This window comes from Mesoplodon bidens (assembly GCF_964165515.1).
Source record: "Mesoplodon bidens genome assembly, chromosome: 1".
NCBI lineage: Eukaryota > Metazoa > Chordata > Mammalia > Artiodactyla > Ziphiidae > Mesoplodon > Mesoplodon bidens.
The window spans coordinates 192576611-192603933 of NC_138176.1; the positions used below are offsets into that span (position 1 = coordinate 192576611).

At 41.8% G+C, this 27323-nt stretch overlaps 1 protein-coding gene and 1 long non-coding RNA gene across 8 annotated transcripts in view; both read right to left on the reverse strand.

The window, feature by feature from the left end:
* Window positions 1–462: 462 nt before the first annotated feature.
* LOC308612399 lies at window positions 463–12245 on the reverse strand. The gene is made up of 3 exons (XR_014015108.1): window positions 12197–12245; window positions 10823–10909; window positions 463–689 (listed from the first exon to the last, which is right to left on the reverse strand). It is a non-coding gene; the product is annotated as an uncharacterized lncRNA (long non-coding RNA).
* Window positions 12246–12581: 336 nt separating this feature from the next.
* Window positions 12582–27323, reverse strand: part of WDFY3 (WD repeat and FYVE domain containing 3) — a 279964-nt gene continuing 265222 nt past the window's right edge. For all 7 annotated transcript variants that reach the window (XM_081250859.1, XM_081250861.1, XM_081250860.1 and 4 more), the window contains 6 exons: window positions 24993–25175; window positions 23727–23823; window positions 21140–21463; window positions 20413–20524; window positions 19764–19961; window positions 12582–16058 (listed from right to left, as the gene is read on the reverse strand). In XM_081250859.1, the coding sequence (XP_081106985.1) occupies window positions 15935–16058; window positions 19764–19961; window positions 20413–20524; window positions 21140–21463; window positions 23727–23823; window positions 24993–25175 (1038 nt within the window). In that variant the 3' untranslated portion in view covers window positions 12582–15934. The remainder of the gene's footprint in view (window positions 16059–19763; window positions 19962–20412; window positions 20525–21139; window positions 21464–23726; window positions 23824–24992; window positions 25176–27323) is intronic.

A 27323-nucleotide genomic window follows, 5' to 3' on the forward strand; every position in this document is an offset into this window, starting at 1 on the left:
CCGAACAGAAAGGTAACCACGTCTCTGGTCACATCTGATTTAGGTAGTGTTAATGTAAGTGTTCCTTGAATGGACACCATCATTCTGACCTCCATGGAGAAGCTGTCCTGCAGAAAGTTCACAGCCAGATCTTGCCACTGGCTCCTGAAACTTAAGAGTTTAAAATTCACTCCTTGGGCGGGGGGCTCTATTTGGGAATCTGTGTGTAGTGGCTGCAAATAAAAGCAGATCTAGACAATTTAACCAAAATCAAAAGCCTGTCCTACCTTAATTCCATTGTCTTCCTTTTCCTGCACAGAAGGGGAGAACGTTTTTGAATCATCAGATTAACAAGAAGAGTCATTTAGTAAGGGCTGATAAATGGAATGTTCTCTGTTGATGGCAAATTGAGTTTCCAAAATGAGCTGAGAGAATACAGTCTGGTCCTCTAATGTGTACAACGGACATGGGTGGTAAAGCAGCCTTGTTGCCCAGAGAGAGAAAATCATTGAGGGACAGCCTGCCCAAAGGTGTCCTCTTGGGGAGAGAATGAAATGTCAAACTGCTCTGTCAAACTTACAGGACGACAGGTTATGGATTTGGGGTTTAAGCTCTTATACCCTCCTTTTCCACTGTGTGTCCAGCTTGAGTTTAATGGATCCAGGTGGTTTTCTATTCAAGAAGGTTCATAGTCAAACTTCAGACAGGACCTAGAAAAGTGATAAGTTTGGAGAACATTCTTGAGTAATCTATTAAGTATATTTTTGATCAGTTTTAATAAATCTCAAAACTTTGTGAAGGAACCAGAGGCTTCAGCTAGTACAGGTAAGATAGACACATTTGAATCATTAGCAATTCTGTTTTTTTTTACAATAGCTTTATTGAGATATAGTTTATGTACCATACCTCTTTATTGAGATATAGTTTATGTACCTCTGATTTGAGAATATTTCCATCACTCCAAAAAAATTCCCTGATGTCCATTTGCAGTTAATCGTCACTCCAACCCCCAGCTTTAGGCAACCACTGATTTGCTTTCTGTCTCTATAAATTTGCCTTTTCTGGACATTGCGTGTAAATAGAATCATACACTATGTAGTGTTCTGTGTCTGGCATAATATTTTTGCATGTATCAGTACTTTGTTCTTTTTTATTAATACTGTATTTTGCTGACCCATTTACCTGTTGATTATTTGGGTTATTTCCAATTTTTGGTTCTTATGAGAAATGCTGCTGTAAATATTTGTGGACATGTTGTGTGGGCATGTCTGCATTTCTGTCAGATTTGTAAGGTGGAATTCCTGGGTTGTATAGTAAGTTTATGTTTAACTTTTAAAGAAATGGCCAAACTGTCCAAAGTGGCTATACAATTTTACATTCCTACTGCAGTGTACAAGGTTCCAGTTTCCCTACATCCTCACCAAAACTCAGCTTTGTCTTTTTAAAGATAGCCTTTCTAGCTGGTGTCCAAGGTGGTTTTAGTTTGCATTTCCCCAATGGCTATTGGTGTTGAGCATCTTTTCATGTGCCATTTGTATACCTTCTTTGATAAAATGTCTGTTCATATCTTTGCACATTTTTACATGGGATGTTTTTTCTTAAGTTGTAAGACATTGTTATATATCCTGGATATAAATCCCTTATCAGATACATGACTTAACAAATATTTTCTCCAAGGCTGTGGCTTATTTTTTTTTTTTCCTTCATTCTTAAGACAATTTAGAGCAGTTTAAGGTTCATGGGGAAAGTGGGGGGAAGGCACAGAGATTGCCTATATACCCTCTGCTCTGCCCCACCCTCCAGCCTTGCCTACCACATGCAGAGCCTCTCCCACTGTCAGTATCCCCAACCAGAATGGTACGTTTGTTACAACTGATAAACCTACAGTGACACATCAAAGTCACCCGAAGTGTGTAGTTCACATTATGGCTCATTCCTGGTAGTGTACATTCTTTGGATTTGGAGAAATGTATGATATGTACCCATCATTATGGTTCCATACAGAGGATTTTCACTGCCCTAAAAATCCTCTGTGCTTCCCCTATTCATTCCTCCTACACACCCCCAACCCCGATCTTTTTACTGTCTCCATTGTTTTGCCTTTTCCAGAATGTCATACAGTTAGAATCATACAGTATGCAGCCTTTTCAGATTGGCTTCCTTCACTTAGTAATATGCATTTAAGATTCTTCCATGTCTTTTCATGGCTTTAACTCATTTCTTTTTAGTGATGAATGATATTCCATTGTCTGGATGTACCATAGTTATTTACCCATTCACCTACTGAAGGAATCTTGCTTGCTTCCAAGTTTTGGCAAAAATGAATAAAGCTGCTGTCAACATCAGTGTGCAGGTTTTTGATGGACATAATTTTTCAACTCCTTTGGGTAAATACCAAGAATTGTGGTTGCTTGATCACATGGTAAGAATATGTTCAGTTTTGTCAGAAACCACCAAACTGTCTTCCAAAGTGGCTGTACCATTTTGCATTCTCACCATCAATGAATGAGGGTTCCTATTGTTCCACACCCTTGTCAGCATTTGGTTCTGTCAGTGTTCTGGATTTTGGTCATTTTATAGATATGTAATGTTTTAACTTGCATTTCCCTTATGACATATGGTGGGGAGCATCTTTTCATATGCTTATTTGCTATCTGTATATCTTCTTTGGTGAGGTGTCTGTTAATGTCTTCGGCCCATTTTAAAATCAGGTTATTTTCTTACTGCTGAGTTTTAAGTGTTCATTGTATATTTTAGATAACAGTCCTTCATCACATTTGTTTTTTGCAAATATTTTCTACTAATCTGTGGCTTGTCTTCTCCTTCTCTTGACATTATCTTTTGCAGGACAAAAGTTTTTAATTTTAATGAAGTCTGCTTTACCAATTCTTTCTTTCCTGGATTGTGCCTTTGATGTTGTAACCATGATGTAACAACAACTTTAATGTTGTAAATCATTGCCATACCCAAGGTTATCTAGGTTTTCTATGTTAAATTCTAGTTTTATAGTTTTGCATTTTACATTTAGGTTTATGAACCATCTTGAGTTAATTTTTCTAAAAGGTGTAAGGTCTGTGACTAGATTCATTTTTTTGCATGTGGATGACCAGCTGTTCCAGTACCATTTGTTAAAAGACTATATCTTTGCTCCATTGTATAGGCTTTGTTCCTTTGTCAAAGATCAGTTGACTGTATTTATATGCTTCCATTTCTGGGCTCTGTATTCTGTTCCATCGATCTTTTTCTCTGTTCTTTCACCAATACCACACTGTCTTGATGATTGTACCTTTATGGTAAGTCTTGAGGTCAGGTAGTGTCGGTCCTCCAAGTTGGTTTTCCTACAGTATTGTCCTGGTATTCTAGGTCTTTTGCCTCTCCATATGAACTTTAAAATCAGTTCACTGATAGCCATAAAGTAACTTGGGATTTTGATTGGGATTGCATTGAATCTACAGATCAAGTAGGGAAGAAGTGATATCTTGACAATATTGAGTTTTCCTATCCATGAACATGGAATATCTCTCTCCATTTATTTATTCTTTGATTTCACATACAGACACACCTCGTTTTATTGCACTTTATTGCACTTTGCAGATTTTGTGGGTTTTTTTACAGATTTAGGTTTAGTGACAGCCCTGCATTGAGCAAGAGTTGGAGCTATTGGAGCTATTTTTCCAACAGCATTTGTTCACTTGGAGTCTCTGTATCACAAATTGGTAATTCTCATGATATTTGAAACTTCTTCATTATTATATTTGTTATAAATATAAAACTAATGGATGAGCAAACGAAAGTGGTTCCTTGAGATAGAATCTACTACTGGTGAAGATGTGAAGATTGTTGAAATGACACAAAGGATTTAGAATGTTACATAAAGCAATTCATAAAGCAGCAGCAGGGTTTGAGAGGACTGACTCTACTTTTGAAAGAAGTTCTACTAAGGGTAAAGTGCTATGAAACAGCACTGCATGCTACAGAGAAATTGTTTATGAAAGGAAGTCAATCGATGGGGCAAAATTCATCATTGTTTTAAGAAATTGCCTCAGCCACCCCAACCTCAGCAACCACCACCCTGATCAGTCAGCAGCATCAACACTGAGGCAAGATCCTCCAGCAGCAAAAAGATTGCAGCTCACTGAAGGCTCAGGTGATGGTTAGCATTTTTAGCAATAAACTAATTTTCTTTTGGCCGCACGGCATGCAGGATCTTAGTTCCCCAAACAGGGATCAAACCCACACCCCCCGTGGTGGAAGTGCAGTCTTAACCACTGGACTGCCAGGGAAGTCCCTAAACCTAAGTATTTTATTTTGGGGGTTGCTAATGTAAATGGAATTGTGTTTTTAATTTCAAATTTCACTTGTTCATTGCTGGTATATAGGAAAGGGATTGATTTTTTTTTTTTTTTGCGGTACGCGGGCCTCTCACTGCTGCGGCCTCTCCCCTTGCGGAGCACAGGCTCCGGATGCACAGGCCCAGCAGCCATGGCCCACGGGCCCAGCCACTCCGCAGCATGTGGGATCCTCCCGGACCGGGGCACGAACCCGCATCCCCTGCATCGGCAGGCGGACCCTCAACCACTGCGCCACCAGGGAAGCCCCCAGTGATTGACTTTTTTATACTACCCTTATAATCTGCAAACTTCCTATAACTGCTTATTAGTTCTAGGAGTTTTTGGTCAATTTTTTGGGGGGTTTTCTACATATGATCCTGTCATCTGCCAACAAAAAGAGTTTTATGTCTTTCTTCCCTGCTGTATACTTACTTCTTTTTTGTGTCTTATTGCATTAGGTAGAACTTCCAGTATGATGTTGAGGAGCAGTGAAAGGAGACATCCTTGCTTTTTAGCTGATTTTTTTTTTTTTTTTTTTTTTTGTGGTACGCGGGCCTCTCACTGTTGTGGCCTCTCCTGTTGCGGAGCACAGGCTCTGGATGCACAGGCTCAGCGGCCATGGCTCACGGGCCTAGCCGCTCCGTGGCATGTGGGATCTTCCCAGACCAGGGCACGAACCCATGTCCCCTGCATCAGCAGGTGGACTCTCAACCACTGAGCCACCAGGGAAGCCCCTGTAGCTGATTTTAGTGATAAAGCTTTGAGTTTCTCACCATTGAGTACAATGTTAGCTGTAGGATTTTTAAAGACAGACTTTATCAAGTTGAGGTGGTTCCCCTTCTATTCCTATTTTACTGAGTTTTTTTTTTTATCATGAATGAGTTGGATTTTGTCAAATGCTTTTTTTATTTTTGCATATGATATTATCATGTGATTTTTCTTTTTCAGCTAAATGATGTGATGGATTACATTAATTGATTTTCAAATGGTGAACCAGCCTTCAACACTTGAAATCAATCTCACTTGGTTATGGTACATAATTTTTTTTATACATTGTTGGATTTGATTTGCTAATATTTTGTTGAGGATTTTGCACCTATGTTCATGAGAGATTGGTCTGTAGTTTTCTTTTCTTATAATGTCTTTGTCTGCTTTTGGTATTAGGGTAATGCTAGCCTCATAGAATGAGTTAGGAAGTATTCCCTCTGCTTCTGTCCTCTGAATAAGATTGTAGAGAATTGGTATAATTTCTCCCTGTTTGGTAGAATTCACCAGTGAACCCACCTGGTCCTGTTGTTTTCTGTTTTAGAAGGTTATTATTTCTTTGATAGATATAGGCCTATTCAGACAATTTCTTCTTGTGTGAACTTTGGCAAATTGTGCCTTTCAAGGAATTGGTCCATTTCATCTAGGTTATCAAATTTGTGGGCAGAGTTGTTCACAGTGTTGCTTTATTATCCTTTTAATTTCAGAGGATCTGCAGTGATGGCCTCTATTTCTTTTCTAATATCAGTAATTGGTGTCTTCCCTTTTTCTTTTAAGGTAGACTGGCTAGAGGCTTATTGATTTTTATTGATATTTTCAAAGAACCAGATTTTGGTTTCCCTGATTTTTTGGTATTGATTTCCTATTTTCAAGTTCACTAATTTCTGCTCTAATTCGTATCATTTCTCTTCTTCTGCTTACTTTGGATTTAATTTGCTCTTCTTTTCCTGGTTTCCTAAGGTGAAACCTTAGGTTATTGATTTTTGATCTTTTGTCTTTTCTAATGTATGCATTCAATGGTATAAATCTCCCTCTAAGCACTACTTTCACTTACAAATTTTGGTAAGTTGTGTTTTCATTTAGCTCAAAATATTTTAAAATTTCTTTTGAGATTTCTTCTTTGGCTGATGTGTTATTTAGAAGTGTGGTGTTTAATCTCCATATATTTGGGGATTTCTAGTTTAATTCCTTTGTGGTCTGAGAGCGGACATTATATGATTTCATTCGTTTTAAATTAAGATGTATTTTACGGCCCAGAATATGGTCTATTTTGGTGAATTGCATGGGAGCTTGAGAGGAATGTGTATTCTGCTGTTGTTGGGTGTATATGGGTGTCAATTTTATCCAGTTGATTGACGGTGCTGTTGAGTTCAACTATGTCTGTACTGAATTTCTGTCCGCTGCATCTGTCCATTTCTGATAGTGAGGTGTTGAGGTGTCCAACTATGATAGTGTATCCATCTGTTTCTCCTTGAAGTTCTATCTCATCATTCCCAGGGTGCTAGTGCAGGCTGTTGCTGTCAGCTACTTTCTTAACAGATACCTTCTTGAGAGTATATTCAAAAGTGGCCTGTCTCTAAATCAAAGAAACATTTTAAAGAGGGCTTGTAGGTGACAGAGAAGGGAGTGAGGGTTGGTTGGTGCTGTTCCCTGAGAATAAAAACCAGTTGGACGCATTGCTGGAGTGAATGTAAAACAGTCTGACAGTTCCTCAACATGCTGAAGATTTACCATATGATCCAGCAATTCCAGTCTTCGGTATATACCCAAGAGAAATGAAAATGCCCATCCACACAAAAACCTGTACATGAATGTTTACAACAGCATTACCTACAATAGTAAGAAAGTAGAAGCAAACTAAATGTCCATCAAGTGGGAAATGGATAAATACAATGTGGTATATCCACACAATGGACTAAAGTACTTGGCAATACAAAGGAAGTAAGTTCTGATACATGCTACAATATGAATGAATCTCCAAAATACTATGTTCACTGAAATGAGATAGTTCCTAAAGACCACATATTACACAATTCCATTATACAAAATGTCCAGAATAGGCAAATCTATAGACAGAGGGTAGATTAGTGGCTGCCAGTGGGTGGGGACAGGGAGGAGAATGGGGAGTGACGGCTAACGGTGTGGTTTCTTTTGGTGTGATGAAAATGTTCTAAAATTAGACGATGGTGATAGCTGCACAACTCTAAACATACTAAACCCATTAAGTTGCATACTTTGATGAATTTTACAGTATGTTAATTATATCTCAATAAAGTTATTTAAAAATCTGACTAGAGAATCTGTAATGGTAGGATCTACAGAGGAAGTTGTTCCGGGTCTGGGGAGGGGCGGGAAAGGGCTGCCAGTTGACTCCGCCACTGGGGACCCCACAGCTTGTTCAGTCTCCCATCCTTGCTATCTGATGGGCAGCGCTGAGGGGTGGGTGGCTCAATACTGCAGGGTGGTCAGGGAAGGCTTCCTTTAGAAGGTGACCCTTGAGACACGAGTGAAACGGGTGAGGCGGGGGAGCAGAGTACAGCTGGGTTAGGAGCCACAAGGCAGAGGTTACGGTCCGGGGGCGGGGTGCGGGCGCAGGCGTGGCAAGTATTCGAGCAGACGAGCAGAATGAAAGAGGGGAGGAGGTGAGGAGACCTGCAGGGTTTTAAGCAGGGACTGACAGGATCAGGTATCTTAGTGGGCTTGCCTGGCTGCTGAGTTGAGAATGGACCATGGCGGCAAAGGCAGAGGTAGAAAAATATTCACTTTGCTGTACAGCAGAAACTAACACAACACTGTCAATCAACTATACTCCAATAAAGACTAATTAAAAAAAGAAGCCCACAGCCAGCCCCAAACTAAGGATGAATTCACTCACACTGTATGCCAGCAAATGCAAAGTCTGGGTTGGAGCACCCACATTTAAAAGGAGGAAGATGCAAATTAATGCTATGACACCAACACAAAACAAAGGCAGGCAGGCAAGAAGGCAGGAAAGTATTCAAACATGACCAAGAACCCAGTCTGGGGGGAAAAAGAACCCTAAAAGAAGAGAATTTTCTGGGAAGCCTTTGTATTATGTAACTTACTGAAAACATATATGAATTCAATAAAGAATCAAAGATGAGATGATAGAAAAATACAATAATATGAAAATGAAGATCACAGAGCTAAGAAAACCAGTTGTGATGACAGTGTCCTTACTGAATTAGACACGGTGAGAAGTGTAACAGACTTGCTGAAAATTCAGTTACAGATACTATACCTACATGAAGGCAAGCCCCTGGTTTATAGGCTAGAAAGTTCTTGAAGAGGGTAGTTATGTCATTTTTATATTATCCTCAAGGCTCAGTGTAATATGTATCATCACGGACATGTAAATTGCTACCTTAAGAGAAGGGAAAATAAATACGTGGGAGGATCCAAACTTGAGCCGCAAGCATACTCGATAACATTGCTGGAATAGGTCTGTGTTCCTTCCTCTGGGTAGAATCAGCCCGCAGGGTCAGACTGTAATGATCCTTAAGTTTACAGCCAGGCTCCTTAGGTTGACCTTTGCTCCCTGGTTTATTTCTAAATCAGTTTGCAAAGGAGTGGTTGGCTTTTATGAACAGAAAGTGTTTTTAGGGTATAACTTTTGTTTGAAATGGACAGCAGTGCTTGAGAGCAAGATCAAGAAGGATTTGTTTTCCTTTAATGGTCCTCTGCTCTGGAATGCAGCTTGCAACTTTCCTTTGTTTTTGTTGAGCAGGAAGTGTAATACTGTAGTTGAAGGCCAAGGTTGAAGTTCCAACCCTTTATCTTCACGATAAAGCAGGGCAGGATGGTAGGGAAATGATATCCTAAGTACATTTTCATTGTAGTCCCCACTCCTACAAAAAAAAAAAAAAAAAAAAAAAAGGAAAATGGGACCTGGAAGCTGTTTCTAAAGATCATTGGCCTGAGAGTCGGAAGTTTAGGGGTAGAGCAGGGAGTTAAACTTAACAAGCAACAGGGCTTTGGGAATGTCAAACATCTCTCTGAGTCCCTTTCCTCTTGTGCTAAATGAGGGTTTGGGCGGCATGATTTCCCAGGGCTCTTTCCAGGCTAACATTCTGCCTGCTGTGTATCTGACTGAAGACGAACTCCCCATCAGTGGATTTAAATATTTAGGCTTTAGGAAATGTTTTAGTGCACCACTTCTTTTATGTTCATATTTCTAAATTAATGCTACAATATACTGAGAACATCTGGTCAAGCACTACATGTCCTACATATATTACCTGATTTAATCTTTGTAACAATTGTCTGGGGGCAGGTATCATAATACAAAATTTACTTATGAGGAAGCTCAGATGTGGAGAAGTGGCCTAATATCACACAGTTAAGTGGTAGAATGAGAACTTAAACCCCAGACTGACTCTTGGTCATCAATCTCCCGATGAGTGCACCATATTAGGTAGAACAGTACCCAATATCAAAGGATTGCAGTTTTTTTTACATTATCAAAAATTTGGAGTCTTGACTAGAAGAATGTTACTATAAAAAGACCTTCTTAGAAACTCCAGCACTTCAGAGATGCACTCTTGGTCCCTGTGTGCTTTGGGCTGGGGAGGCAGTATTCCAGCAGATGCCCATGGCCCCAGTGGCGAGCCCAGCGAGGCAGGGCCTGGTCTTGCACTTGGCAGGTTTCAACAGGAGCCCCGCTGAAAGCCCTGGGTCTATGATTAGGAACACTGCTCCCAGATGAGATTCAGACCTGCTGCTTTACAATTTAGGGATCATCTCCTGTATCTTCTCCTTGGACCACTGCTTCTCAAAGTCTGGGAGTCCCAGACCCCTGGGAGTCCTGAAGACCCTTTCATGGGGTCTACAAGATGAAGACTATTTTCATAATAATACTGAAATGTTGTTTGCCTTTTTCACTGCATTGATATTTGTATAGAACTCAGATGCAACAGCAACGGTGAGTAGAACTGCTGGAATCCAAGCATGAAATCAGGCAGTGGCACCGAACTACTACTAGTCATTATCAAGCACTCCCAGTAGAAAGAAGGCTCTGTTTCACTTAAGCATGTCCTCGGAGAAGCAGTAAAATTACTACTTTTATTAAACCTTGAACCCTAAGTTATGTGACACAAAATGAGAGGTACCCACAAGGCGTCTGCATCCTTAAGTACAATGTTTGTCTCGAAGTACTTGTGCAATTGAGTTGCGGCTGGCCTGCTGCTTTTCTCACGGCACATCTTTTCGCCCTGAAAGAACAGCTGACAAACCACGGTTCTTTGACAGAAATATTCTTGAAATTAACAGAGTGAGCCTATTGCTTCAAAGAAAACAGCAAACAGTGACTGGTGCCAATGAAAAAATGTTAGGTTTTAAGCCAAAATTCTAATTTTGAAAAACTTGTGATATCCACCACTGTTTGACTTAGAATTTTCTGAGACTGCTGGAGATATTTTGATATTATGTATGATGTGATTTTTTTGATGTATTACAGCATAAAACATCTTGGAAGATCTACACACACTGTAGTAGTAGTGATGTAGTGCTAAATGGCCAATGGGTACTATAAAATTACATATTGGTAAAAGATAGATTCAACATACAAGATAGACTAATGGAGTTTAAAGTAGTAGAGTATAAAAAGTTCACTGATGTAGTTTCAAATGCCACATAGTAATCAATCTTTAAGAAACTGAAAGCTATTCAGAAACAACCTGCATAAGGTATTAAAATATCCTTCTCCCCGCCCCCTTTTAACCACATACCTGTGTGAGACTGGATTTTCCTCATATGCTTCAACCAAAACGAAGAATCACAAGAGGCTGAATGTAGGAGCAGATATGAGAATCCACCTGTGTTCAATTAAGCCAGACATAAAAGAGATTTGCAAAATCATAAAACCATTCCACTCTCTTCACTAATATTTTTTGTTTGGAAAAGGTTTTTTTTCATATAAACATGTAATCGATGTTATTACATAAGAGTTTCATCATTGCTACTTCTAAATAAATTAATATATTTTTAAAATCTCAGTTTTGATCTCTAATACAATAACTACTAATAGATGCAGCCCCTATAAACAAAAATGGTTGGAGTCCTCAAGTTTTTAAGGATCAAAAGGTCTTAAGACCAGAAAGTTGAAAAAGCATTACTTTAGTGTCATCCCATTCTCAGGGTCAGTGTTGACATAGGAAACCTGGTGCACCAAGAGGGATTACATGAGGGGCTTCAGAAGTCTACAAGCTGGGGAGAGCTGCAGGCTCCATCTCTGAATTCCTGTGTCAGGGCTCTCCCAACACCATGCTGTCTCTGAGTGTGGTAGCTTGGTTTGGTGCCATTTCTAGCAAAAGTCAACAGGAACAATAAATAAATAAAAAGGAGCTTTGCAATGGGTGGGAGAAAATGAGAATATTGATAAGGCAAAAAAGACTAAGCTAGTGCTAAGCCAATTCCATTGGACTGTTTCTTCAACAGTCTAAAAGGGCCAAAATGAGGGCTGAAGAGGAAAATTTATTAAAGATGAGAAGCAAATGGCAGAAAAGGTACTCACTGAAGATCATTTGCACACTTAAACCCTGAGAAGAATTTTTGCAAGCCCGTATTTGATACCAACTCTTCTTGAAGTCATTAGAATTATTAGTATTTCATTAAAACAATGAGAACTGCCCTAGGTTTTCTCTTACCACTGACTTCTTATTTTTGAAGAAATATCTACTGTCGTAGAAGTTGTTAGCATTCCCTATCTTCTGCCTCTAAAGTGGAGTTGCACTGGGGTGGAATTTGTAATAAGCACAATATCCTCAAATGTGGAACTCTGCTGATCATGCTTAAAATGAACTGGGAATTTTGTTAGTATCTTTAGAAAGAAGAAAAGTCACTAAAGCACCCTAAATAAACTTAAAAAGTGTTTTCTACATTCTCCTGTTCTGGGAAGTCAGCTTTCAAACCAAATAAGCGAGTAACTATAAAAACGGATGTAAGTTGCTAACACTCTCAAAGACTGAAATGGCAAGTTATCTAGCTAATGACAGTGGGCACTGTGCTTCCAGAAATGGGGGGCAGGACACCAGAGTATTCCTGATGTGAATATGGCAGGGGCAGGAAATAGATAGATAGATGTATAATTTATTACTGCTTACTTTCCACAATATGATGGGTAGAGAATAGCCTCAGGGAAAAGGAGCCCAAACCATGCGATGCAGTCCTTTTCCACAGGTCCATTCAAGTCTGAGGGTCGTGTCTCCCAGAAGCCACTTGCCTCTCCCTGTGGCTGTGCACACAGCCCCAGGAGTCCAGCACAACTGGGATGCTCGGGATGCAGAAAGCCTGGTTTTTAAAGATGGATCGCACTAGAACTGGAACCAGACCCTAGCAGCCAACAACTCTGCAAGCAGAGACTTTAAGCAGGCACTTCTGAAAGATATATTCACAACTAGAAAAGAACTACACAAAGTTTTATTAGACCTCAGTTTTGCTAGTTTTTCCTCCCTTGAAGAGCTGGCTTAAAAACTTTCTTTTTTCTTTTCTTTTTTTTTTGGGGGGGTGAGAAGGGGTAGTGGTAGATAGTAGGTATTTATTTGAAACGAAAAAAAAGTATCTGGACTATTGCATTTAAACATGTATTGTAATTGTGTTACTCTACCTTTTTGCATCAGAGACAGATATACAATGAACATTCAGTTATCACAGATTGCACACTAGATAGTAATTCTTCAGGCCTTTTACATAACCACCAAAGAACAGATATTGGATTCTGCAATATAGTACAAAAGTCCACAATCAATCCAGTCTTAGCCAGTATCTTCAATTTACTTCTGTTGCTGTACAAATAATTGGCCATTACTAGGGCTTACAAGTTAATAACAGGACAAAAAAATATACATTGCACTGACACAAAAAGTCAGCTGTGTTAATAGTCATGCAACAAGTAACCAAACTTGCTGAAATTAAAAATACTTTCTAAAAACAGTTTTAATGGCATAAATATTTTATACACAGTTCATTTACCAAAACAAAATGTATTTAAATGATACAAAGGAAAAATAAGTTTCTACCAACTTTATACATAAGAAAGTGCAAAATAACTTATCTAGAGTGTTTTGCTATTATTCAGATGGATGGCTGCTAGGGGCAGCTATTCTTCTCTTCAAAAGCATGACATTACAGTTGCACACTACACACGAATGTTAGAAGACATGGATGGATAGATGGATGGATGGATGGATGGATGGATGGATGGGGGGGTGGGGGGGTGGATGGACAAACTACTACAAAGATCAGGCAGAAGCCCTGTGAGGTACTCTCAGAGAAAGAATACGGACCACACAAAGGTGGATGTACATGCTGAGAACATATGTTGGTAAACAAATTTACATGGAACACAGAAGGACATTCAGAGGAACGATTAGTTTACGTGAGTGTACTTGTATGTGTGAGTGATTTGTGATTTCTACATTAAAAGCAAAAGGAAAAGAAACCCACTGAACAAAACAGTTGCCCACAGCACCAGCTGCCAGAGGAAATACTATCATGAGGGTTTTGGTTTCCACCTTCTAGTTATGGAAGTTGTGTCGGAAAGTTTAAAAGTGTTCATCCCATATAACTTCATATTACATAGAGGAATAACCTTTAAGTAGCTACATACAGACATTCATATATTCAAGTCTTTAAAGAACATCTCTGCCATTGGGTTTGGGGTAAACATGGTTTGTGGACACAAGGAGGACGCCTCTTTTAAAAAGTGTAGAATAACACTGCTACAACTCATCTCTAGGGCCGGACAGGGGCAAAGCCCATGATTACGTGAGAGCACAAGTCCTGCAACTGTTGAACATCCAGCATTATTTATTAGAATTGAAGAAAGAAGGTGAGGGGGGAAGAGGAAGGTGGGGAGGAGTGAGACACAGGAAGGAAAACAGAACACAACTTTTCTTCAAGTTAAAGTATTAATGCCAAAATCCTTTTATTAACAAGTATATTAGAACTTTTAGAAATGGAAGTGTTTTAATCAATTTTGATATGTAATCATAAATAGACTGTAGGCTCAAACCTAGGTAAATAAAGGTTTAAATTTAGTAAGCATAAGGCACTAAAGCAGCCTTTATATTTTCTCTTGGAGACCTAGTTATCAGGAAGAACAAATTTGTTCTTAAGCTGGTTTCAGCCCATTAGGTACAAGATTACTATTGTACCAATGCCTATTTTTGAATGCATGTGCATATATGTGCATTTTAGTGCATAAGTGTGCCTGTCACCAGGGCCTAAAGATGAAAAATCGGGAAAGCCAAAGCCGCTGTCCTTCGTACGATAACTCCATGAGGTGTGAAGGCCTCTCCTTCCTTTCTTGGGCCATAAATGCTTCTACATTTTTCAAATCACAGGGCTTTTAGAATTGTTCATAATATTATCACTAAATATCTGAAAATGTTAAAATCTAGATTAATTGTTTCATTTGTTTTATATATATATTTATATATGTACATAACACACATTTAAAAAAATCCCACCACCAAAGCCTTTTTTCTGTAAACTAAACTTATCTCTTAGCCCCCACCAGCTTTAGTCTCCCTGGATTTGTGTGTTCTGTATCCAACTAGTAGAACAAATTAAATAACTAAATATTAAAATACTGTAATTATATTCATAGCAAAAACAAAAAAATAGACATTGATACAGTATAAATCTCACTGTTTTCAGGTAGATGGCATTAAATGGTAAAGGTTAATTATAAGCAGTTCTGACATGATCCAGTTTTACAACAAGGTTTATATGTTAATTCTGTACACTTTTTTCTTTTTTTAACCCTTTTTTGAAAATAAGCTATAGTAGAACATCAGTGTCACCAAAGACACATACTTCTTATGTTCTATGCAGGAGAAGCTAAAGTGGGTTACATGCAAATATGTTTCCATTAGCTGAGGCAGGGCTGTTTCCTGCACTGCGTCGATTGCCCGACCACCGCTATGCAGTGCTAAGAGGGGACGCTATGACCAAAGGGCAGTCCAAAGAGAAGTTTACAAGGGGCCTTATGACATTAGAACAACACTGAGGTGGTGTGTAGCCACGTGTGAGATGTAGCCACGTATGACACGCCCAAAGATTTCCAGGGTATCTCATGACCAGACTCTTATTCTCCCACACTGTTTCCTAAAGAAGGTCCACATGACACTGTTTTGGTTACTAGCTTAGGTTAAGTGGAGATACTGCGGGCAACTTGAAAGAAATGACATCAGGCACATGGGCTGGGTTTGAAAGGGAGGGGGGAAAGACCACAGATAACGTCTTTGAGGATTAAAAAATAAAACATATTTATAATTAATTGGTGAGCAATGTCAGACAAACCATAAGTATTTCATTGAGTTAGTGGTTTAGTTTGAAGTCTCATGTTACAGGCAGTTAAGTCCTTATTTAGAAAAAAGGCCTTTGTACCTATTTACAATATACACAGTTACTTGCAAAGAAGTCAGATTTACAACTATTTTCTAAAAGCCTTTTTTTTTTTTTTTTTTTTTGTAGTCGTTGGTTTTTCCAAATAAGGATGAGGAGCTCTACAAAAATGAGACGCAAGAAAAGGACAGTTAATACGTGAGGATTTTCTCTTGGAGACAGCTATTGTTAAGGGAGAATCGGATATTGAAATGTTGCTCCTAGGAACCACCTTGTATTCTTCTTGTGCTGTTCACCTGAATAGTGTCTGCCCCATGACTGTACTCTACACCCGTTTATTCAATGTTCCCTTTGAATCCCACACTTCAAACACACGGTATGAAGAGATGTGTAAACGGAGACTGTTTTGATGCCTTCCGAGCTGCGAGTTGTGACAAGGGAATAGGGAAGGGGGTCTACAGACCGTGGTCTCCAATCGGCTTGTTGAATCTTCAACAATTTCGAGGCCCATCTTCTGAACCCCTCTCATGCTGTAAATTGTAATAACAGTTCTGACAAACACGTACCGGGGATGAGATTTTCAAGCGTTTGATTTCTGACTGAAATCGGCTGCACCTAAAGGAAAGGCAAAATGAGGTAGTTATGGGTCTTCTCCATGTTTGATCACTGGGCTCAGAAACACGAATTTAAAATCTGAATGGACAGCTTGCGGTATAACGCCCAAGACCGTACGGGGCCAGAAGAATGCCCAAAGCCATACTGGTTTGGGTCATGTGGTTTGACCAAGGACCAAAATCAGTGCTGTATTACTTGTGTCATTCTATGAAAAAAAGTAACATTAAACCAAGGCAAGCCATTTATTTGACTGCAGAGAATTAAAAAAAAAAGAAAAAAAGAAAAAAAGATTTTCCTACAGGATGAGACCAAGGAAGTGAACATCTATGAGGCTACTCTTCCTGTGCAGGATGGAAATGCATTCTTCCTCATGCCCTATAAACTTGGGCGGCATGCCAATGTCTTTACTTGGAGCCTGACTTTTTTCTCTTGGCAAGAGCGGACTTACCACCCATTTTAAAAGACACTTTGGTCACTATCAAGTTCCTTTGGGCTTTTAAACACTTTGGTTCACTCCTCAGTCATTTCTTAAACAGGTAGTTTGGCTTTTCTGTCTGGTCCAAATTTTCTCATTTTCTGTTTATCGTGACAGAATTCCCCGAAGTGGACTATACTTAGCGATGTGTCCGAGTCCTTCATAGAAAGCATTCCTATTCCTGGCCTAAGGCAGGGTATGACCTTGGGTGTGGTACTTCATCACTTTGACCTTGTCTCTTCACAAGACTGAAACAGAGTTTTATTTCTTCCATTAGACCAGTAAAAGTACCCAGAGAATACATGAAGTGCCAGCAGCCTAGGGGGTTTAAAGAACTGGACTTTAAGGAGACCCTCAGGAATGAAGGCTGGCAAGCTCCCTCAGCAACAGAAGGGCACAAAGATCACAGTAGAGCTACGCCCTCCTGGACAGCATTCCTTCTGTGCCTGCTCTGTCATAATCACTCACTTGTTTGGTTTGTTTTTCAAATAAAGCCTCCCTCCCACATCTGAGGGCAATAGCTAATTTAAAGAATTACCTACATTTAAACAGTACTTTCAAAATTAAATTCTATAAAGAACAGATGTGTGCCAGCATACAAATGGAGGTGCTGACTATCAGAAATTATTAGATTGGGGACTTCCCTGGTGGCACAGTGGTTAAGACTCTGTGCTCCCAAAGCAGGGGGCCTCGGTTCAACCCCTGGTCAGGGAACTAGATCCCGTATGCATGCTGCAACTAAGAGCTTGCATGCCACAACTAAGGAGCCGGTGAGCTGCAACTAAGGAGCCCACATGCTGCAACTAAGGAGCCTGCCTGCCTGCCACAATTAAGACCCGGCGCAATCAAAGAACTAAATAAATAAACATTAAAAAAAAATTATCAGATCACTAGGCTTTACAGAGTGGGTGTCTCAAAGCACAGAACCGCAAGACAGAATCCTCTGCCAGCGTCATGGAAATTCCTATAAGAAACGGCTGGCAGCAACATTCTGCTGCTTCATCTTGAATAAGACTTCCCAGGAGAAAAGGAAGACATTAGTCTGAAAAAAATTAATAATTATAATAACACTTCTTACTGAACACCTAAGTTACCAGACTTTGCACCTGGTGCTTTACAAAACTCATACACGATTTCATTTAATTCTCTCAACACCTCTATTGGGCATGTGTAATTATCCGCATTTTACAGATGAAGAAACTGAAGCTCAGAGGGGTTAGTAACGTGCCTGAGATGGCACAATGGACAGCAGCCCAGGGAGCATTTGTCAGTGTAAACCCAAGGCCACCCCGCTTTCCAATAAGCCAATGCCCCTCAATAACTAACTCAGAAGCAGTTATATAATTTGCGTTTTCTGTGAAAGCATCTCTTTAGTAAGGCAATATAAGCATTAGAGGGTACTGCCCATGGGATCTTTTCTGTTGTCTGCCATGGAAAGGACTGTACATGCATATGTGGGACCCCAGGGTATAACAGAGATGGCATCCAGATCAATGGTGATGGGACAGCTGACTCTTCATACTGGGGAAATATAAGTGATCCCCACCCCATGTCGTACTCTCAAATAAATTCCAAATGGATTTGGACCGAAAGACCTCAACATGAAAAACAAAACTTTGAGGACTTCCCTGGTGGCGCAGTGGTTAAGAATCTGCCTGCCAATGCAGGGGACACGGGTTCGAGCCCTGGTCCGGGAAGATCCCACATGCTGTAGGGCAACTAAGCCAGTGCACCACAGCTACTGAGCCTGCGCTCTAGAGCCCGCGAGCCACAACTACTGAGCAGCCCATGTGCCACAACTACTGAAGCCCGCGTGCCTAGAGCCGGTGCTCCGCAACAAAAGAAGCCACCGCAATTAGAAGCCCGTGAACCGCAACGAAGAGTAGCCCCAGCTCGCCACAACTACAGAAAGCCTGTGCATAGCAACGAAGACCCAATGCAGCCAAGAATAGATTAAAAAAATAATAATAAAAATAAATACCAGGTGCTTTGCACATATTAGCAAAAAGAAAAGAAAATAAACAAAACTTTGAAACTTTTAAAAGAAAATAAATAAGGCTATCTTTATGACCACAGGACAGGGAAAGATTTTTTAAGACCAAAAAACAGCAAAAGTCATAAAAAGCAATACATGCTACTACATCAAAATTAAAAACTTGTGTGACAGAAAAAACATACATAAAGTTAAAACACAAGCCACAGAGTGGCAGAAGATATCTGCAAGACATATGAAAGACAAAGGATTAGAGCCCAGAATACATAAAACAACTCCTCAAGTAGGGGGAAAAACCTCGAAGAGCAAACGCAAAAGGAAACTGGGCCAAGTTACCCAAGAGGAAACTCAAACTGGCAATAAGCATATGAAAAGATGTTCAACCTCAGAAGCACTGCAAGTTAAAACAACAAAGCACTGCTGGCTATCAGACTGGCAAAAGCGGAAAAGTTTGGCAATACCAGGTGTGAATAAGAACAAGGAGAATTTGCATATCCTGCTGGCAGTGGAGTAAACTAGCACTACTGTTCTGGAGAGTATTCTGAATATTTAGTTAAGCTCACGAGTATGTCTACCATCTTCAAGTCCGTTCTGAGGTATCTCCTCTAGAGAAACTCTAGCTTGTGTATTAAGAGGGCATTTATACGGGTGTGCATTGCAGCATTGTTTGTAGTACGGATAAAATGAAAGAAAATCCCTTAACAGTCCATCAAAAGGGAAGGAGATAAATACTGATATATTCATACAAAAAATCTGACAGCAGTTCAGATGAAATTATTAGAATAATAGTTATTTATGTGAATGAATTTCAAAAACAATGTTGAGTAAAAAAAAAAGTGACGGAGGGGTACAGACAGTATGCTATATTTATGTAAAACTGAAAACACAATAGACAATAATATAGTGTTATCTATGAACACAACGTATGCACTCAAAGTAAAAACACATGGAGAAGAGGGTGTGACGGGTGAGGGTGAAGAGAGGACTTGTAATGAATCGGTGCTGTTTTATATGCAAATGTGAGCAAATGTTAGCACCTTCCCAGCCTGAGTCACGGGTGGCCATGTGTTTGTGATGATTACCTCTGTATTTTCCAATGTGACAAATATTTCGCAATGGCAATAAAAAAGAACAAGGAGGAAGTGAAGGCTGGTTTAGACAGACACAGCGCACGGGCATAATGCACATCCTCAGAGCTTAACCCACAGACACTCAGGAAGCTTGTATCTCATCTTACTTCTGGCAGAAGAGCTGACCGCAGTTCCTGCAATGGTGCCGTCTTTCCGTGAGAGAAAACCGCACGGAGCAGCCCGAACAGCTGTCCCCTCCTTCGTCCTTCACCCAGTGGTCAGCGGCGGAGCGGCCCGGTTGGTCACTCACAGACCAGCTGAAAACCCGGCCTCGACTATCGCCCACGAGGATCCTACTGTGGTCCCTGCAGGAGACACGACGCAGAGTCACCGCATGGAAGGCCCCGGCCCCGGCACCGCCATGCGGCCGGAGAGCTTCCGGTGACGCCGGTTCCCAGGGGGCGTGTGCGCTGGGGAGGGGGTCGTGCGTGCAAAGGGACAAAAATGGGACTGAGCCCTAATGTACACTTCCGTTTCAGCTCCCCTGAAATCGAACCGTGCCGTACCTTTGAAGAACACAGAAGGTGAAGTTTTCGTTTTTGTTTTACTTTTTTTTTTGAAGGCAAAGCTTTTTGGTTTTTGACATTCGGAAGTGAAATCCATACACCGGCAGGTTTCTTCTTCTGATTCGTCTGTTGGAGCCACACATGATGATGCAGATGAAACCTGTGCTCCCAGAGACGGCCTGAGTGTGTGCGCCCAGTATGAGCAAACGGCCCCGTGGGGAAGAGTGGCCGGAAGAGCTTGGACACTTACTTGGAGACGCCCAGGGCAGTGATCTCGGCCGGGTGCGCGTTGTCCTTCCGGTCAAAGGCCGTGTGCATAGTCAGCTTACTCCTGAACACCAGCTGCCGCTCCCACCGGTACCCTGGGGTGGAAAAGTGCGACGTGTGACTGACAAAGCGAGGGGAGCCAGCGTCTGGTAGGTGCACCCTAACCCGCTGCCCTCAAACGTCAGGGTGCTGCAACACACAGCTCCGGCAGCCTCTCTGTTCTCGGCAGCTGTTGCCTCAGTTAGAGGCACAGCAGTCTGGCCTGACACTGACCATGGACCAGGTCAGGCCTTCACAAAGACACACACGGAGAAGGGGAAATCCTCAGTACAAGAAGACACAATTTCTCCGGTTGAGGACCCTGCCCCAACTCTATCATAGGCAAAGTTACCCGTGAATACAATTTTATCTATGTATCTGTAATCAACAGCTTGCCCATTTTCAAAGGCTTTCATAATCTGTGAATGAATGAAGTTTTGGTTTGAGGTGTTATTCTTTAAAAAATGCCCAACGTATCGCAAACACCATGGTAGGAGAGAATGCCCAAGGGCCTTTAAGTCTGCCTTACACAAGAAGAAACTTGAGGCCCTCTTTGTGGGGGGTCTTGGTCACAGGGATGGGGCAAGGGAGAGCTACAGCCCACTGCCTCCGTCCACCAGCCCTCGCGCCACCCACAAGAGGCAAGAAACAGACACCAGGCTTCAAGTTACCAGGCTTCAATCTGCTGAAATTCCGTGCTTCAGCGGGATTGGGGTGGGGGTGATTAAGGGGAGCCTGCAGGTGAGGTCTGGTCTGGCCCTCTGAGTAGTTCACAAATACGAAGCCATCTTTCTCATCGAGGCTGAGCTGGTCGGACCAGCGCCTGGAGTCATCGGAGCCACTGTCATTACACCAGGTGGCTGTGGCTCGGCAGGAGGCCGCCCGGGGCCTGTGGCTGGTGCTGCTGGGCTGGCTGGGAGTGTCCCCGGGGTCCTGGCTGATGCTCTGCTCATCTGCTTCCGAGTCGCTGCTGTCCTCTTCCTGGGCTTCCGGCCCTGGGTATTGCGGTGGGAGAATTAGAGAGCACACACACATTAGAGTTAGACCCAGCTATGTCCCGCTGGTATTTTTCCTCTACTAGTTAAGAAACGAGAGACATACTATTTTAGGCTCAATATTACAGTAAGAGAAAATAAATTGCCAGAATTTCCAGCTAGGTACAGATATCAAAACGGTAGAATTTCGGAGTTCACAGAATGCTTTTGGCCAAAATCCTTAGCTTGGCATTCATTCTTTCACAATCTGGCCCAAACCTGCCTTTGCGGATTCTCACTACCTGCCTCCCATTCCTACCACAGTTCAGCTGGATGGTGCCAACTCTGTTCTCCATGCAGCCTGGCTGCTCCTCCGTAGAGCTAATTTTGCACACTCGGGTTGGCCCCACCTAGACTCACCTTCCCAGTCTCTGTGTGTTCCGATGTTACCTATCTTCCAAAGCACAGCTTAAATGCTTCTTTCTCTAAAATCTTACCTGGTTCCTGCAACAGAAAGTAACTCTCTCTTCTGGACTCCTTTAACAGCTGTATGGCTCGCACATATTTAAAATTTTCACCCCAAACTATTACTTTCTGTCATTCTTTCTACAACACAGTGGTCAGCTGGAGAGAAGGGGGTCCCAAGCACAGTGCCTTCCATACAGCAGTTAATATAAAGGACAACATAGATGAACCAACTGTGGATGAAAGCTTTAATTTAGAGTTTTGTTCTTCCTCCTCTTTCCATTGTTACTGTGCATTTCTTCATCTCAACTCCCTTGCAATAAAGTCTACTGCAGGGAAAATTTATGGTAAATTAATATATGTAACTGGAAAAAAGGAGAGTAAGAACAAGCGAGCAAGCACCAGCCCACTACAAATATTTTTTAGCAAGACAAATACTTAATTTGGCTTATGATCATGAAAGTCTTCAAACAGCAGTCTCTGAAGCAGCTTTGATTTCCAGAGAACCACTAGCTTATCCTCCCTTTCACCCAGGCCACTGTCCTCAAGTCCCAACACTTCGACACCGTCCCAAGTCAGTCGTTCCTGTGGGCTGCTCTCCCCTCTGCTGCTTCTGCCAAACTTTGTCCACAGTATGAAACATAAGGAAGACGAAGACATACAAATGTCTCTCCTCCCCAAATCCAACCCTTTCTTCTATTTCTCTTATTCATCTTTCGCTGTTATCCACTTAACACGCTTTGTTAAAAGGAAGGGAAGGGACCCACTTCTCACTGGACCACACAATCCAATGTCCGACACACAATAGTTATTAACCCCCAAATACTAACTGAATTGAACTGAATTTTTAGGTCCCCAAATGCCCAGATGACTTTCTCAGTGGAGCTACATTTGACTATGGCAATTTACATGCATTAAAGGAATACAAGCTTTAAAATGTTCCGTCCACCGGTTCTGGCAAAGAAAGTAAAGACTGCTTTCAACTTACAAGGGCAGTGGATTTGTGTCTCTCTGATAAGCCTTCTTCCTTAACAACTCCCTCACATCGTCAAACTCACGCTGAATTCTCAGTGTATAAAAATTAACCATGGAGAGACGATTTAGGGTTGAAGTTAAAAAACCCTGTTCCTTTCTATGAAGTGTCTTGCACCAACTGTTCTAAATTGATGAGGGGTAACTTCTCTGGAATTCAGTAACCCAAAGCACATCTTAGCCTGATTCTCTGGCATTGTTTCCAAACATTCTGCATAAATATAATCTATCTCTATATTTCACTGGAAAATTTTAAAGTGCTTCACAAATAGCAGATAGCAGAATACAGATCACCAAGCTTCTGTCTGATGAATGTTCTTCTTGAGCAGGTCCAGGGCATGGACCCTGGTCTGCCTCTGTGAATAGTTTATAAACACGATACTGCCCTGTCACTCACAGGGAGCTGTTCAAGTGAAGGGTGAGACAGATGTGGGACTGAGGTGTGGCCCTCTGACCCATCCAACACTGCACCCTCTGGATTTGCTTTGTATTCTTCAGAACTGAAAGCCCAAGCCTCTGGTATTCCAGGAAGCTTGTAACTGTATTTATTATGGGATGTGGAAGCCGACCACAAAGACACTACCACAGGGGGTGCTGCCTGGTGAACCAGACAGAACTTTGCATGCCTGCTCAGCTGCCTTACACACTAGGCAGTGATCCTGCTTCTGACAGCAACGCCCAGCCTCAGGCTCTTGCTTATCTTGGTTGATGTAAGTTTACGCATAATGACTTAAAAAAAAAGAAACATGAAAACTATTGAAAAAACTTTTTAGAAAGTATTAAATACCTATTTGTGCTTCTGGACAGTCTTCCTGCATTTCTAGGACTTCAACAGTCTCAGGAGCTGGTGTTTCAGGAACTTGCAAAAATTCCATTCTCCAAAACTGAATTTAAGTAAGTATGGAAATGAAAAACAGTTGAACTGGTTACAGAAACAATTTAGCAGTTACTGGATGAAGACTGGTTCGCAGGGTTAAACAGATAACTTAATTCCTATTATTGTGTATAGTTAATTTCCCTGTATCTTGAAAAATGTGGCAGGGACTGCTTACAAATAAACAGTTCTCCCCAAACCGAGTTCCATGAGATAGGAGTGGGTGTTTCATGGTCGACAGAAAAGGACTAGGGTCAAAGAGATTTCAAAAACATAGTTCAACTAGGTACACGTCTTTGGTTCTTACAACCCCCGCCGAGAACCTTGCATATCCTAACATATACTCTAGATCTGCAATAAGGCATACAGGAAGCAGGATCCCCAGACATATTTGGCTACGGAGCTCTTCACGATGCCCCACAGATGCGGTAATGTGGAATGCTGCTCTGCAGACTTTAGGGTGTGCCTGCTGTCTGAGGTGCAGGGTGTGGCGTGGGATTGGCTGATGGCCTCATCGTTGCTCAGCATGTGACTGTGATTACAAGGGCAGCAGCCAGCTGCTCCCTGCTTTTATAGAGTGCAATTAATGAAGAAAGACACAAAGAAAAATCTCCCGAGAGAAAAACCCCAATATTAGAACAGACTACAAAGGTAAATACTCTGTGGATTTCATTTTTGGTAGAGGCCCAAGGCATGAAAACTAAGAGAAGGATAAAGTATCTAGGATTCAGGTGAAATCATACAGGATCCTAGACAGGGAATGAATAGATGACCTGAGGCCCCTGGAAGCATTTTCTAGCTCAGTGATTCTCTGTAGAGGAGACACAGTCCCCATTTTGCCTAAGAAGCCGTTTGACAAGCTAAAAAGCCAATACTTATGCAAGTGACATTTTTAGCAATCCCGAGGTGAAACGGAAATCGTGTTTAAGTGATCTGCTTGTGTCAAGCTGTCAAGTGGTTAGCGGCACTGATAGATCTACTTAATGGGAAGAAGAGAAGCTGAGTCACTGACGTTCTCCGCGTCTGATAACCCAATGGCCAAGGTTTGTTTGCATCTGAGTGAGAGTTTGCTGAACAATACGACAACCTCCAGGTGTCCTTCAACTGCGGACAGCTTCAGAAGTTTCAGGTGAACCACGGCAGCAAATACCCTAATGTGTTTCCTCACAGCCGACTTACCCGGACCACACCGTCTGAGTGTCCTGTGACTATGACATTCTGTGTGTCCCACTCGTTCATCTCCGACACGCAGCAGCAGATGATCTGCTGGCTCCTGCCTGTGAATGTGTTCACACTCACGACAGGGTTCCCATTGATGCTCCACACATGGATGTACGTGCCAGCGCAGGACACAATGTCCCCCTGAGAAGGTGAAGAGAAACTTCACTCACTCCAGGTTACATCCTAATTTCAGAAGCAAACTGAATCCTTGGCTTCGCTCTTTGGAACACTCTCAGTCCTCTGACTAGTGACTGGGGTATTTCTGAGGTAGCCTGGAATCCAGTGCTTGCTGACTTAAAAAAAATACCCCAAACAGAGGCCTCTTTAAGCATCTGAGGTCGCGTGGAGGCTGCGGCCGAGGTGATCTCGCGTGGAGATGGGGCAGGAGCCCTTCCACGCCCCCAGCCTATGCCCCCACGCAGTGCTGAGCCCCGCTGCATTCCAAGTCAAAGCTATCTGGAATCTGAGGGGTGATGAACTGCTTTTTTTCCTCCCGGTATTTACAAAATTTATTTATACCTTCCACTGAGAGGTAGGAATCCACTTAGTTTTATCAAATGAGCCAAATCACCAAAATCATGGGGTAGAAGAGAAATCCGTCAGTCCATGTACAGCTCTAACTCTCTCCAATGAGTGCAAAGATGAAATCCTGGTAACACTGTTAACACCCTATTTAAAAATTTGTTATTCACAATAATAGTGGGGGAATGAGGAAAAGAAGAAGAAAACTAGTATATAGGTCGTTTCTTGGCAAACTGAATAAACCCTAAGACTCTCTGAGCTGATAGCTCAGGTTTCCATGAGTTCTAAAGATGGGAAAAAACTAACCTTTTCCTTCAAATTCTACCAGGTCGGGGGGAATACAACCTGGTGAGAATACAATCCACTACTGTTAAAGGAAATAAGACACTTCCTGAAGCATCTACTCTGTGTCAGTTAGCGTGGTGGACCCTTTAGACATCCCAAAGCTTATTCACCATCTCATGCGGCCTCCCTTACCCCTGAGACAGCCTGACTGGCCTGATGCTAGGTAGTGACTTCAGAAATGATTCAGTGAGTTTCAGTACAGGCAGTAGGCACATGAGAACCTACAGAAATTGGCAGATGGTCATCAAAAGCAGAGGGAAGTTAGAAACTGAACAGCAGTGCTAACGCAAGAAAGAAGGTAAAGGGGAGGCAGGGGTGGCATGATAAGGCGGCCTGGGGCTTTTCCAAACCACTGTCTGTGCTGGTCTTGCTACTGTTTTCTCCCCCCGCCCCCGCCCCACCCCCCTCCTCCCTCTGCCCTTAGTCTACCAAGGTGGCAAGAAGCAAACCAAAACCCAAACAAAAATAATACTTAGCAAAGCACTGCTGTGTCTACCTCTGTATCAGCCCTGAACCGCCTCTGACAATGCGTGTCAGCAGCTGAGTTTTAATTAATGGCCTCAGTCTCTGCAGGAGACGGGAGAGAGCCACTCCACGCTGTGCTATGCAAGACCTTCTGCAATTACTCCAGGGTGCCTCCATTAGAGCAAACCCTGTGCTTATGAGGGCTGCGAGTAAGAAGAAGAATCAAGGGCAGCGGCAATGTAGCTTACACCCAAAGTGTAGAATGAAGTAAAGTAGGCTTGACAATGGCTGAAAAAACCTAACAAACAGAAATCTTTTCATGAGTTATGAAGAGATTATAAAAGCATCTTAAAAGGGAAAAATCAAACACATCCGTAGTGTCCGCAGCAACTACTGCAATCCAATGGGTGTATGCTGGCTCAAATAACTAACGATAAATAAAATTGTCAGCATTTGAGTTAAGAACAACCCCAAAACAGAGTGCTTGCAAAATAGTGCAATTAAGCATTTGACTCAGAGCAACACAGCGGTGATCAGAGTGGTTCTGTTGCGCTGACATTGCCATAAACCTCTTACATGCACTTGTAGGACCAACCCAAGGTGCTGTTCTAAAGACATTTTAAGCCTTTCAAATATACCAAAAGCAAATTTTACTCTTTTATTCCCACACGCTCCTACTCATTCCCAACTCTGATTACTCTTATTATTATGAGACATTCCAAGTGCCATTAACTAGAACTGAGTAACTTCCCTTTTCCTTTGAGCGACTACAAGGTATCTGACTAAAAGCACAGTACTTAGCATCTTCTGGTAGAAATGAAAGATGTAGCCTCCCTCAAAAGGAAACCTGCCTGTGGGTGATGATACGACATGGCTAGAACTACTCTGCGCCATGTAGGATGATCCCGGGCAGGGCTAAGGGGAGGAGTGGGAATGGATGTTTAGAGCTAAGAAGTG